The 13,375-nt window shown below is 34.1% G+C and overlaps 1 protein-coding gene across 1 annotated transcript in view; it reads left to right on the forward strand.

Annotated features, from left to right (window-relative positions):
- Nucleotides 1-13,375, forward strand: part of LOC123524323 (microtubule-actin cross-linking factor 1, isoforms 1/2/3/4/5-like) — a 158,373-nt gene that overhangs the window by 76,384 nt on the left and 68,614 nt on the right. Inside the window, exons 28-30 of the mRNA XM_053539774.1 lie at nucleotides 1,062-7,272; nucleotides 7,592-7,701; nucleotides 11,495-11,565. Of these exons, the coding sequence (XP_053395749.1) occupies nucleotides 1,062-7,272; nucleotides 7,592-7,701; nucleotides 11,495-11,565 (6,392 nt within the window). The remainder of the gene's footprint in view (nucleotides 1-1,061; nucleotides 7,273-7,591; nucleotides 7,702-11,494; nucleotides 11,566-13,375) is intronic.

Here is a 13,375-nt window from a genome sequence, read left to right on the forward strand (position 1 = left end):
CTAAATAATTTCAGCAAGCAAAATTTATGTGGTAAAGGGTATATGTGATTGACGGTGTTCTTTGTATGTTTTGAAATTTAAAGATATTGCATGATATTTCACCTTGTAGTGATTTTTTACTTAAATATTATGCAATATCTATACGTTGTTTGGGTGTATAAATTTCATTTTGAAGCCATATTTTGTTGCTATGTTTTTCAGATACCTTTTATTAGATAACTCATTTCATAGATTGGGGGTACTTTTGTGGTGCTCCATAAATATTAAAAACGAGTGTAGTAGCATTTATAATCCTTGTTGGGGAAGATTTCATATTATGGTGCAGGGTCACCTTACCCTATCCTGTCCCCAATCCTCTTTTCTGTTAGTTTGCTATATATTATGTAGGAGTAGTTAAAGTCATTTATATTAAACAGAACTGTCATCTGTTAGCCATACTTATTGATTTTTCCTCCATTACAATATTGATACTTTAACAATTTCGAGTGATGTTAGTGAGAAAGAGTTGTGTTTAAGTTACTTCGAGTTACTGACATGAAAAAAAAAGGAAAAGAAATTTTTATAGGGAGGTATGTGATATTAACTTCATAAGTGGAGAAATGCTGGAGAGAAATATAAAAGGAAATACTAAAATAGATATCTTCCAAATGATCATTTAAAATCTAATTTGCCGAGCAGTTAAAGAAAAATATTTATATATAATGTTACATGCACATACATTGTTCCAGTTTCTTTCTGATAATTAGTGATGTTTGAAGTAAGTAACTTGACTTGGGACACTTGAAATTCTTAAAGGTGCATTATACATGATAGTGAATAATTAGATGCAACATTTTCAGGATTTTTTTTCAGTTGATGATAAATGTTTTAACTTTTGCAGTTTCCAGGTTAATTTGTGTTGTCCAGAGTTCTTCTTGGAATCTGTATGGTTATACAGTATAATGACCACGAGGGACTTTTTATTCTCTGAGAATATTAACATAAATGCATGGTCGAAGTAGAAGTTAAATGAACTTGCGTATGTCAAGTCATAATGCTGTTTAAATTGTCATATTTTTCAGAACAAATCACAGTCTGTCTCCTTGGCATTATTAGATGTCCTTGACCCCCAGTTTTTGAAGGGCAAAAATCAGTTGCTAGGTGATGGTTCCTCTGAACTTGGTGATGGCAAGGTTGTTCTTAAATCTGTCAATTCATTAGATCAAAGTTTTGATTCAAGTGATGATTCAAAGTCCCTGAAACTAGTTTCAAGTCTTGACACAAGCTTTACCGATTCCGTTAATTCCATTCCATTCAAAAGTAAAGTTCTCAAAGTAGCACATGGGTGTGAAATAAATCTGGGCAAATATATTTTACCAGGACATTCAGATTCCGATTCTGATGATGACAGTAAAAAAGTTGATTTTACTAAAACAGAGGTTGTGGTGTATACTGAAAGCTTAGTAGAAGAATTTTGGGACAGTACTAAAGAAAAATGGATTCATCCCAGAACTGGTAAAATGCTTCATATGCAAGAAGCAATTGATTGTGGGATACTTTGTCCAGAGGTAATACAGGTCAAACAAGCTAATGGTCAGACATTGAATTTACAGAAGGCTATCAATTCTGGGCAAATAAATGTTCATACGGGTAAAACAATTAATCTTAAAACAGCTCTCACATGGTCCTTCCATGTTGCTATGGCAAAAGGTCTGATAAAGATAAATGACAATGAACCCATGGAAAAATGTGATATGTACACAGAACTTGGACCAGGGTTGGTGACTCTGTTAGCCCGTAAAGAAATACTGAGAGATACTAAACTTCTAGATAAGAGACTTGACCAATGGAAGGACATTTCCAAATCTGTAGATGCCTTTATCTTTGATACTGAATGGGGAAAAGTTAAAGACAATATGACTGGTAAGTGGTTGACATGGGAAGAAGCGAAATTAGCAGGTTTAATTTTGGACCCAAGAATTGGTGAACAAAGTTCAGTTTCTGAAGAAGACAATGTTCAGTTGGCAGAAGTGGACAAACATATTGTGAACCTGACTGAAGTGATAGATGAGAAAGGTACAAAGGAATATGGTGGTCATATACTTTTCAATCAAAACCCATCAAAAGCTACAACTAGCAGGAGACCATCTGTGGATCTTGGAGACAAGCCAGTGCCAACAATAGCTCAAAGAAGATGTAGTATTGCTACTGAAACTAAAGCCCAAACAGCCACCTTTCCAATCATGCTCGATGAAGCAATCAAGCAAAAGCTGTATAACCCGGTGACCAATAAACTTCACAATCCAGCAACTAATGCTGATGTTCCTCTAGAAATAGCTCTTCAGAAAGGACTCATTAACCCAGAGTCACTGATAAGAGACCCTGTCAGTAAGGATATTCTGTCTCTCCAAGAGGCAATTGATAAGAGAATAATTGATTTAGAATCAGGGAAAATGATTGATGCAAATGAGCAAGCTATTGCCTTGAATTTCGCTTTTAACACTGGCCTGATTATGAGATCGCAGTCCCCTTTGAAACTTTCTATGTCAGAAATACTTGATGAGGGTCTATTTGATGAAGAATTGGGAACATTTTTAAATCCAGACTCAAATAAAGAAATTACTTTTGGGGAAGCAGTGAGTAGTGGCTTAATTGATAAAGAGCTGGTTAGGGTAAGGAATACCGAAACAGGAAAAGTTGTTAAGTTTGAAGAAGCTTTGGAAAAAGGGTTGATCTACTTTGATTCTGGGGTTTGTGTAGATGCAGCAAACAAAGAGAAAGTTCAGATACCAGATAGTATAGAAAGGGGTGTTCTTATCGACATTGCAAATCAGCCGAAAATGAGTCTGCAGAATGCCATAGAGGAGGAAGTCTTTCAGTTTGCGTCAGGAACATTTAGAGACAATGATTTAGGTATTGAAGTCTGCTTAGGTGATGCAATAGAAAGTGGTTTGCTTGATTCTGATTCGGTACTTGTTAGAGATCCAAAATCCTTGACTGTTTTGACGGTAGATGCAGCAGTTTCAGAGGGTATTATTGATCCTGTCACTGGCTGGTATTCCAATAATGGTATAGAACTTGCATTTGGAGATGCAATTGAAAAAGGGCTGGTTCTTCATAATGCCTCCCATGGAGTGTTACCATGCAGTGTTCTTGAAGCCATTCGCTTCAACATCTATGACCCAAAAACTAGAACATTTATAGATCCAAAGACTGGTGATGTCCTAACTTTGGAAAAGGCTGTTGAAACTAATCTTATTGATCCCAGAAGAACAATGGTCAAAGATACTTCTACTGGAAGGTTCTTATCTCTTACCAATGCTGAATACTTGGGTTTGGTTGACACTAAAAAGTCTGAAATAACTAATTTGAAAGAGAGTGAACAGTATGAGCTAAAAATGGCAAAAGAAACTGGACTCCTTAGGCGCTCAGCAAGTGAAGAATGTCTTTCTTTAAAAACAGCTATTAAAAAAGGTTTAGTTGATGAAACTGGTAAAGTCCAAGATACTTTATCTAAGAAGAAATTAAACATTCCTGATGCAATACTTGTACGAATTATAGATCATACACCAACATTGGTGAAAGATGTAAAGAAAGACAGTTTCATTCCCCTTCTTGATGCTGTTGAAAAAGGTTTAATTGATGCAGAATCCAGTACATTTATTGATACAGAAACAAACAACGCAATGTCCTTAATAGACGCCACTGATACTGGCTATATTATTGAAATTCCTGCCTCTGGTTTAACCCTTGCAGAGATTGTACAGCATGGGCTATACAGAGAAGATATAGGTCGTTTCTTGGATGTTAGAACTGGTAAAATGATAAACTTACAAGAAGGAATTGAACAAAAATTGATTGATCCAGGTAGACCTCAGATTGTTGTTCCTGGTACAGGATTGTTTACATTAAAGGAAGCTTTTGATTTTGGATATTTAGATGAAACTTTGGGATCTTATATAGTTGGTGGTAAAGCAATAAGCCTCACTGAAGCTGTGGATCAGTTCTTGGTTGTCACAGTTGGTAGTAAGAGAAGAAATAAGTCAATGACTGATTCATACTGTGAAGATATTGAGGATGGCAAAACATGGAATGATTTGCTAGTTAAACATCCCACTGATAAAACGTTCATGTCAGTTGAAGAAGCTGTTGAGCATGGTTATATTGACATACAAACAGAGTCTTTCTGTGATCCAACTACTGGTATGATAATACCAGTAAATGATGCAATGAAAACTGGAGAAGTTATTGATGCAAGAAATCCTAAATTTGGCTTAGCAAGTGCATTTAGTCATGGAATATTTGATCCCATCAATAGTACAGTATTAGACCCTAGAAACGATAAAGAAATAGCATTGAATGATGCCATAAAAGTTGGCCTGGTAGATACACATAGAACAAGAGTTAAAGATTTAGAAACTGGGAATTTTGTGTCATTGAAACAAGCATTAAAGAAAGGTATTGTTAGTAACAAGACTGGATCATTACTGGAAAAGACACAGAAGAAATCTTTTCCTGTTGACTATGCTGTGAAAGAAAAATTAATTGTAGATTTTACTAAGTCAAACTTTACTGTACCAGAGGGTATAGCATTTGGTATGATAACGCATGATGGTTTAATGGTTGAAGACTTGAACACAGGCAATTACCTTTCATTTGATGATGCAGTTGACAGAGGTATAATTGACATTCATAACACATCTGTAAAACAAACTGAAGATGAAAGTGAAATAACTTTAGCAGAAGCTATTGAAAAGAAAGTAGTAGATGAAAATAGTGGTGTTCTGAAATTAAAATCTGGAAGAAGAATGTCACTTGCAGAGGCTGTTTCGAAAAGCTATATTCAGGAGAGAAAAGAAGTTGACTTCTTCATAGGCAGTGAGAGTGAATTGACAATGGAGGGAAGCTTGACTGTGCCCTCAGAACCAGGGACAGAAATGTCGCTAAACAGAGTTTTAAGTGCTCTTTACAAAGTAGACTCAGTAAGCAGTTTTGGTGAAGGTAGGAGCGACTCTCTTAGCAGTCCTATAAGATTTGATGAAGCTCTGAAATTTGGATTCCTTGATCTTGAATCTGGAGAGTTTACTGATTATCTAACAGATTCTAAAATGAGTATTTTAGAAGCTGCAGAAGAAGGCAGGTTGAGTATTAAGAAAGTTTCATATTATGATGAAGAAAATAAGTTGACAGTCCCATTAAAGTTTGCACTGGAAAAGAAGTTACTATTCCAGGTATCTAAAAATGACCCAAAAGTCAACGGGTTTAATGGCTTACAGTCCAAGAGAGGAATTACATTCCAAGAAGCCTTGAATAAGGGTTTATTGATGATTCAGACTTCAGTCCAAGATAATGTTGACTTTGATACATTAAGTGTAAAGAGTGACACTTTTTCAGAGATGGTTGTGAAGAATAAACAGTTAGACTGGTTGTCTTCAACCAAAGGTGTTTCCTCATCCCTTGACTCCTTAATTCAGAATGTTAAAGAAGACCAATCTGGATTTAGGGTGGGAACTATATTTGATGCTGTTGAAAAGGGGCTGTATGATCAAAAGAAGGGGCTTATAAAGGACAGTTTTACTAAGAAATCAATGAAGATCAAAGAAGCATTAAATTCAGGTTTGATAAATTCAAAAGCGAAGGAGATAGTAGATCCAAGATCAGATGAGCATATTTCTCTTGAAGAGGCTGTTAACAGGAATATAATAGATGCTGAAAATGGAACATACAGAAACCCAATTACAAATACCGAATTGTCCCTTGAGGCTGCTAAAGAAGCTGGATATATTATCAAAAGTGAAGACCCATTGCACTCAAAAAGTTCTGTGGAAATATATGTTGAAGAAATACTGTCAAATGAACAGACAAGGGGCAAAAATAAGTTACAAGATGCATTTTCTACAGGTGTCTTGAACAGGTCAAAGTCTCAAGTGATTGACCCTGACACTGTCAAACCAATAACAATCAGGAGAGCTGGAAGTTTAGGTATGATTGATGCAAAATCTGGTGAATTTAAAAATCATCAAACTGGGGAATCATGTTCCTTGGCTGATGCTGTGCAAAAGGGTTTTATTCTAAGTCCAAAGGGACTGAGTCTTTATAGTGCTGTAAATCAGGGTCTTTATTTTGAAGAAACAGGGATGTTCAAAGATCTTGAATCAGGAAACGAACTGACTCTTACTGAAATGATAAATAATGATATAATCACAGATGCATGTGTGGAGATAAGGGATGTTTCACGTGAAGGTTCTCTTATTAAGATGAAAGAGGCAATTAAGAGGGGTGTAATTGATCCTGAAAAGGGAGAGTATGTGTCTAAGAATTTGAAACTGAATTTCAAAGAAGCTATATCAGCTGGACTGATTATTAGTAACATTCCAAGAGAGGGACTTCGAGAAAGCAGCAATAATGTTCAAACAATGGTTGGTGCCAAACCAGACCAAATTTGGAAAGAAAGAATACCAAACAGGGAAATGCTCAAAGAAGGTCCAATGGTGAACTTTTTTGGTAAAGAAGCAAAGAAGACTGAAGATTCTAAGGTGACTAGCTCAACATCTAGTATGGAAACCAATTCTTCTGGCTATGAGACAAATGTTTCTCAGCCACAGAACTGCCAGGATGATGATGTGAAATTTGCAGTTGAAATAGATCAGTTGAAGTCCAAGCAAATTTATCTTAATGTCAAAGATGATGTTAATGAGAATGAAAAAGATCATTTGTCAAAAGTACCTAACAAAATTGAACTGTTAAATGTAGATGAAAGTGGAAAAGTGCTGCCAGCTACACAAAATAAAGTTGAGGAAAAAGATAAATTGATTGAAAATTCAGATAAGAAAGTAAAACCTCCTACTGTATCCAAATCAGTTGAAAATAAATCAGATAACATTAGCAAAGGTGTTGATGACTCAAACAAAACTGTAAATGAAAAAATAGAAGAATCAGATAAAAAAATTAAAACACCATTGGTAATAGAATCAGCGAAAAATGAACCAAATATAACAGATAATAAAAGAAATATTTCAGAAGAGAAGAAAGATGCAAATGAAATTGAAAATGTGGAAAATGAGTTAGATAATAACATGTCAGATCCAGAGAAAATAATAAAAAATCTCAGAATATCACAAGGTTACAATGGGAGCGTAGATCAGGGACTTAACTTGCCATCACCAGTTCAGGGTCTTAAATCAGTTGTCTCCCCTGTGAGGACAAAGGAGTTCACGTTCCATGCTGGTCTCCCTCAGTCAGTGATCGAAGAGCGCCAGGTATGGTTCTGGAATGGTCTTGTTGCAAGTCTTTGTTGATTCTCATTGGAATGCTCTTTCATTTGGAATGACCTTTTAGTAGTCTAGAAAGTTATCTTTAAGTTCCTGATAGATCTGTTCTTGTGCATCATAGAAAGTTCTTGTTTGTTTCTAAAGACTAGTCTTGCCTGGCATGGAATGTTTCAAGATTGCTCTAGTTGATTGAGAATTTCAAAACTTGTTTGTATGCAGAACATTGTTTTGATTATAAATAATGAAAAACCAAAAGGTTATTTAAACCTTGGTGTGTTATAAGTGTCTTGATTGCTCTGTTTTCTAATCAAAATGAGATCCTTCGCATATTGGTTTTTCAGTCTCTGTAGTATGTGCATCTTGGATGTGTTCCATTACTAATCAACATGGTGTTATAACCACAGTGTTGTCAGTTTTAGAGATAGAGCTGTATAGTAATGATGATAGTCCAGTTTGCTTCTTGTCAAGTTGTTGCAGTTAACCTTCTCCTTCTGTCAATCAGTTTGAACCGGAATGTCATGACCAAAGCTTTGTATGAGCATGGAACTAACTAAACTTCATTAACCCTTCTTTTCAAATTAAGAAAAGTTTGTAATCAAATGGTTCTCCTTTTCCTCCTCATATGATAATTTTAGAGCAAGAAAATTAAAACTACCTTAAAAAAACATCGGGATCTTTATCAAGTCTTTTGACCTTTAGCCTGCTGGCAGAAAGTGATTCTACCTTGGCGGCCAGTACAGACCAAGATGAACCTGCACGTCCATGCAGGCTGATCATGGTGTGCACTGTTTGCGATTCAGTCAGTAAATTTTCAGTGAACACCCCTTGGAATAATAAATGGTATTGCCGAAATTGAATGGTGGACCAGTCCATTTTAGAAATTTATCAACAGGTTTAACATTCTAGACATCACTTACCATTGTTATATTGTCATCTTTAAGGCCTTGAAAAGCCCTTTTTATGTCATCTTGAATATGCAGTTGAAATAATCTAAAACGGGTGTGTTCTCTAAATGTGAAATTGGTATTTTATAGTGTTTTGTATATATATATATAATACTAACTAAACATCAAAATAATATTCAGTGATCTGATGAAACAATAATACCCTTACATAGTTGTAGTTTTTACTGTAGTGTTAAACATTATGATACAATAACATTGAAATCGTAATGCATGTTGTTCTTGTAGAAACCACCATGGAATGTTGAACTTGCATGTTACTCTGGAAGCATCTTTTTGCTGTGTACTAGTCACTCTTTACAAGAGCTAACACTGAGCAGCCTTTGCAGTTACTTAATCCCAGTGTGTTTGAATTTGCACTTACATTGCTGTATTGATATAATACATAAAATTGAAGGATAAATCTTGTGCACCAAATGAACCAAGGATGTAGGGCGGGTTGTGGGTGGGGCTTGGTAAAAGCTGTGTTATTGCACCAATACCCAATCCTGTGCACTGTAGTAATGAGTGTGCTTTGAATATTAGCTATAACAAAGGGTTAAGAGGCACAAAAACATATTTTTATTATCTTATGTGCTGTAGGACAAACTGGAGGCATATGATTATCATATGGTTTTACTTTGTGTTAGATGTCGAAATTAATGCAAATCAAAGAATAATATAGGAGAAGCTGCTGAAGTCTGCTAGGGGAAGGGAGGGAATCACTATGGATAAAAATTTAGCTGAGTGCCTATTAAATACCCATTCTACAGCTTATAAGGATTTCTGGCCATGTTGTAAGTGGGTACATAACCCATGGAAAACGTAGGCTTAACCCATGGAAATCTCCTATTGTGCTTCTTTTATATGAATTTGGTGTATTTTCAGTTTGCACTTTTTATTTGATAGAGGGTGTTCATTGTGCTTAAACACAAATTGTCGCTTATGTCACAAATATTGCTTTGATGCAACATCAGACATGCAGCTTTAATGTTCCATGGTTTCCTGGTTCCAAGGTTATAAAAGGTAGTTCGGAAACCAGTCTTGGAATGCAGCTTTGCCATTGGTCAATTTTGAAATCAAGTTCAAAAACAGCCAATCAGATGCTGGATTTCTGTGACTGGTTTCCAAACTTAATTTTATAACCATGCTTTCCTTGTCAATTTGAATTTGTATGAGAGATGTGAGAATGGAATAGAGGAAACATATATCCTGATTTGCTTTTAAAATATCAAACAGCATTCATACATATCCATATAAGTAGGTCTTGTAGGTTCATTTCTATGTATAACTTGAACTTGATGCTTTGCCTTTCAGATTGTCCAATGTCTAGGGGGAAAATTTATTTTCCATGACAAAGTATTATAATATGAAATTGTTATATATTAATTTCTACATTTGATTGCCTATGTCAGTTGCAGGTTTAACTCATTTTCAGATATTTGTGACTTGAGGAAAATATTATATATATTAAAAAAAAAAAATAAATGTTGTTTCGATAATTATAATAATGAAAAAGTTTAGTCATACAGGTTGGAATGGAGAGGGTATGATTGGCCTTCCATAGTTTTGAAAAGTACCCTTTTGACCACCATAGTTTGTTTTTTTTTGCTAGATGTGAGCCATTTAGTCAATGTAATCTTAATACTTCATTTGCTATTTGATATACTTACCATTTCTTAAATGTGTTTTTAGTGCACCCTATTATGTTTTGTAAAAGTCCTTTCTCATGCTGAACAAGACTTAAAGAGGCTTGCAGTGGATGCATATTTTCTCAGTGACAATTTGACTAATTTGTATAAGTCATTCATGTGTGTAAGATTGAATTTCTTAAATTTATGTTTTTCAAGTTATCTTATCACTATTACATAAGAAATGCTGTTAAACAAAAAGACTTTCAGAATGAATACAAATGAAATTGTGAGGTTAATTTTTGGGTGCCATACATACATGTTTTATAAGAAAAGAAAGAGCTAGAATGTTGAACATGCTAATAAAACTAAACTCAATATTTCATAGTCTCACATTAATGTATGTTTAAAGTTAGATAGATAACTTTGGCTCATTGTAAACTTTTAGCTTGGTTCCGAGTAAATTAAGGTAAAGGTCATTGCAGTTACCAGACCCAAGTGAAAGCAACATCTAGTGCTGAAGCTGTCTGGTGGTCAACATGCTTTTTTTTTGGGGGTGGGGGGGGGGTTCCCAAGTTTGACCTATTAGTTGTCCAGTTCAGGTGCCAGTGTTGATGTCACTGAATTACATGATCTTGGCAGAATGATTGATTGTCCATCAAAAGCAATATAAGCAGTTGAATCCTTTGAGATATATGAGCCGTGCCATGGGAAAACCAACATAGTGGGTTTGCGACCAGCATGGATCCAGACCAGCCTGCGCATCCGCGCAGTCTGGTCAGGATCCATGCTGTTCGCTTTTAAAGCCTATTGGAATTGGAGAAACTATTAGCGAACAGCATGGATCCTGACCAGACTGCGCGGATGCGCAGGCTGGTCTGGATCCATGCTGGTCGCAAACCCACTATGTTGGTTTTCCCATGGCACGGCTCATATATGAAAGACTGTAGCTATGTAGGTCAGGCTAAATATTAAAGTTTTCATTTAGCTAGATATTTTGTATGATAAAAACTAAAACAAAGTTATTAAAAGTTATTAAAGAGATGTATCTTATGGCTTCAGCTGAATTTTTCAGCTTTTATCTGAGATTTGAACAAAGAAAATAAATTAGATTGTGACTTAAAAAAGGCTAAAATTAAAAAAGAATGCATGGTTCTGTGAATATCGTGGCATGCTATTATGAAATAGTGACTAGAGGGTGCCACGTTACCTTCTGTGTAAAATAATTATTGTATTTATAATCTGGATGTGTAACATATACATGTATTTATGTCTTTTAATGGCCATTGGTAAGAAAGTTGGGCCATTGATTATTAGAAGTAACTACTTTTTATCCAAAAATATGCCTTCGTTTAACCAAGATATTTGAAACACTAGTATTAATATATTTTCCTGTATTATTTCTTAGTCTTTTAAATTATGCAAACATTTGTCCATTTAATTCTGTCCTTCAGCTAATTTCTATCTATTCCCCACTAGATGCACGCCTATTTCATATTTTTGGAAAAAGTAAGTTAATGGAGAGAACATATATAATTGGTGCTTTTAACTTATTTTTAAGCTGAACAGAATTAACTCCCATGATACTAAAAATAGTTCAAGGAAAAGAATGTCTTAGGAGGCATATTTTGAAATTTTTTAATTAAAATATTAGTTATTGTGACTCTTTCAGCATGCAGATTTTGTGCATTTTGTGGAGATTGAAGATGTATTAAATGGCTACATATTCTCAATTGTAGAATGGTTGTTGTGTATAGTGATTTATTAATTGAAGTCATGAAAATATCTTTTTTTTAAGAGCAAATAATCATGATATTTTATGCAAGATAAGGTATTTGTAAAAAAGATGCCTGAAGATTAAGATTTAGATGTAGTTCCTTTAAGTTTCAGGGGAATGGATAAAAAATTGGGTTGTATTTTGTAACTGGACTTTTACTGATAAACTAAATTGCCCAGGTAAAAATCTAACGTGCTGTCAGTATTTAGCACTTTATTAAGCATGTTGTCTAAAAAAAAATAACTAACAATACCAAATTAGGTTTTTTTTTATTACGTTACCCTAGTTTTTGAAGAAAAATTGCTTACTAATCATTAAAGTTATATAAAAGGGATGCTTTTGATGGAGCGGTTGCTTAAAGGAAAAAAAAATGTCTTAAAGTTTTTGGACTTGCTTTTTAGTGCCGGGGCTTGAAATTGTTCCAGCTTCCACAGCAGAAAAGTGACATATTCTAACAAAGCATGCAAATCCATATATACCAAAAAAAAAATGTAATTTCTAGTTATACTGTTGCCTTGTTGAAAGACATATTTTGTGTTGAATATAATTTGAATTATATCGCTTTTCTGCTGTTTTAGTCCTGAAAACCTGTCTGCTTAAAGGCATTTCAAAGTGAAAGAATTGAATGCTAGAAAATGTATTAAATGATTGGAAAAGGATATTTTCATGATAAATCTATTTATTTTAAGCCAAACTGAATTCAGGGTCAAAAGTATTTTGAAGTACTGGCTGAAAATTTCTTTAGGTTTACCCCCATTTAAACACACCCAAAACAAATCACAATCACCCCTAATCTACATAAAGATAAAAATACAAAAATAATTATGTAGGTAGTATACTTCCATTTACTAAATGCATTGCCAAAGCGCATTTATTTAGGAGCATTTGGTGTAATAGCTCTTGGTTAAAAAAAAAAACAAAAAAAAACATGTCAATTCTTCTTTGTTTGTTTTGAAAGCTGCAGAAGATTTTACACCAAAGACTATGGCCAATTAATAAAGGTGTCTGCAGAGACAATTTACCTTAATTAAATAACTTTCTTTAATCAAACTTCAATAGCTGAAACAATATTTTGAGTGTATAAGAATTTTTTATTCTGATGCAGAAGACCTCTCTAAAACTGAAATTCATATTTTCATTTATATGTTTATTCTGTACTTATTGGATGCTCCTGAAAACCCAGATCATATCAAATTGTGTTTATTAGTATACAATAACCTTGAATTCAGTGTTTTACAATTTCAATTAAATGTTAGACTGTCTTTTATTTTCAGATTTTGATAAATTCCTTGTTGTAGACAGTTTCTCAAAATTTCACAACAGTTTAATTACCGTATTTATCCTCTAGAAATTTAGGCTGATCCATTGCTTATACATAAGATTAAATCATTTTCCTGCAAATTTCCTTGCTTCATTTAAAAAAAAAACAAACAAAAAAACGTTCATATTTCATAGAAGTTTTTATGCAATAAGAAAGGAATGTCTGATGAAAAGCCCAATTATTTAAATTTGCTTGTTGGAGAAAAAAAGAGAAAAAAAAAAAAAGGAACGGAAATCTTGTATTACTGTGAATTGGGAAATACATGCAGACTATATTAGAGATCTACAATACAAAATTTGTCTAGAATGACTAGTTCATTTAATCACTCATTTTTTACGCATTAAACATGGTAAATTTTAAAAAAATTAAAAGTCAGAGAAAAATAAAAGAATCATGAGCTTCAGATTTTCCAATTTGCTTTGAGAGAGCTTAATTAACTTTTTCGTTGTCGAATT

This window comes from Mercenaria mercenaria, chromosome 3 (assembly GCF_021730395.1).
Source record: "Mercenaria mercenaria strain notata chromosome 3, MADL_Memer_1, whole genome shotgun sequence".
Lineage (NCBI taxonomy): Eukaryota > Metazoa > Mollusca > Bivalvia > Venerida > Veneridae > Mercenaria > Mercenaria mercenaria.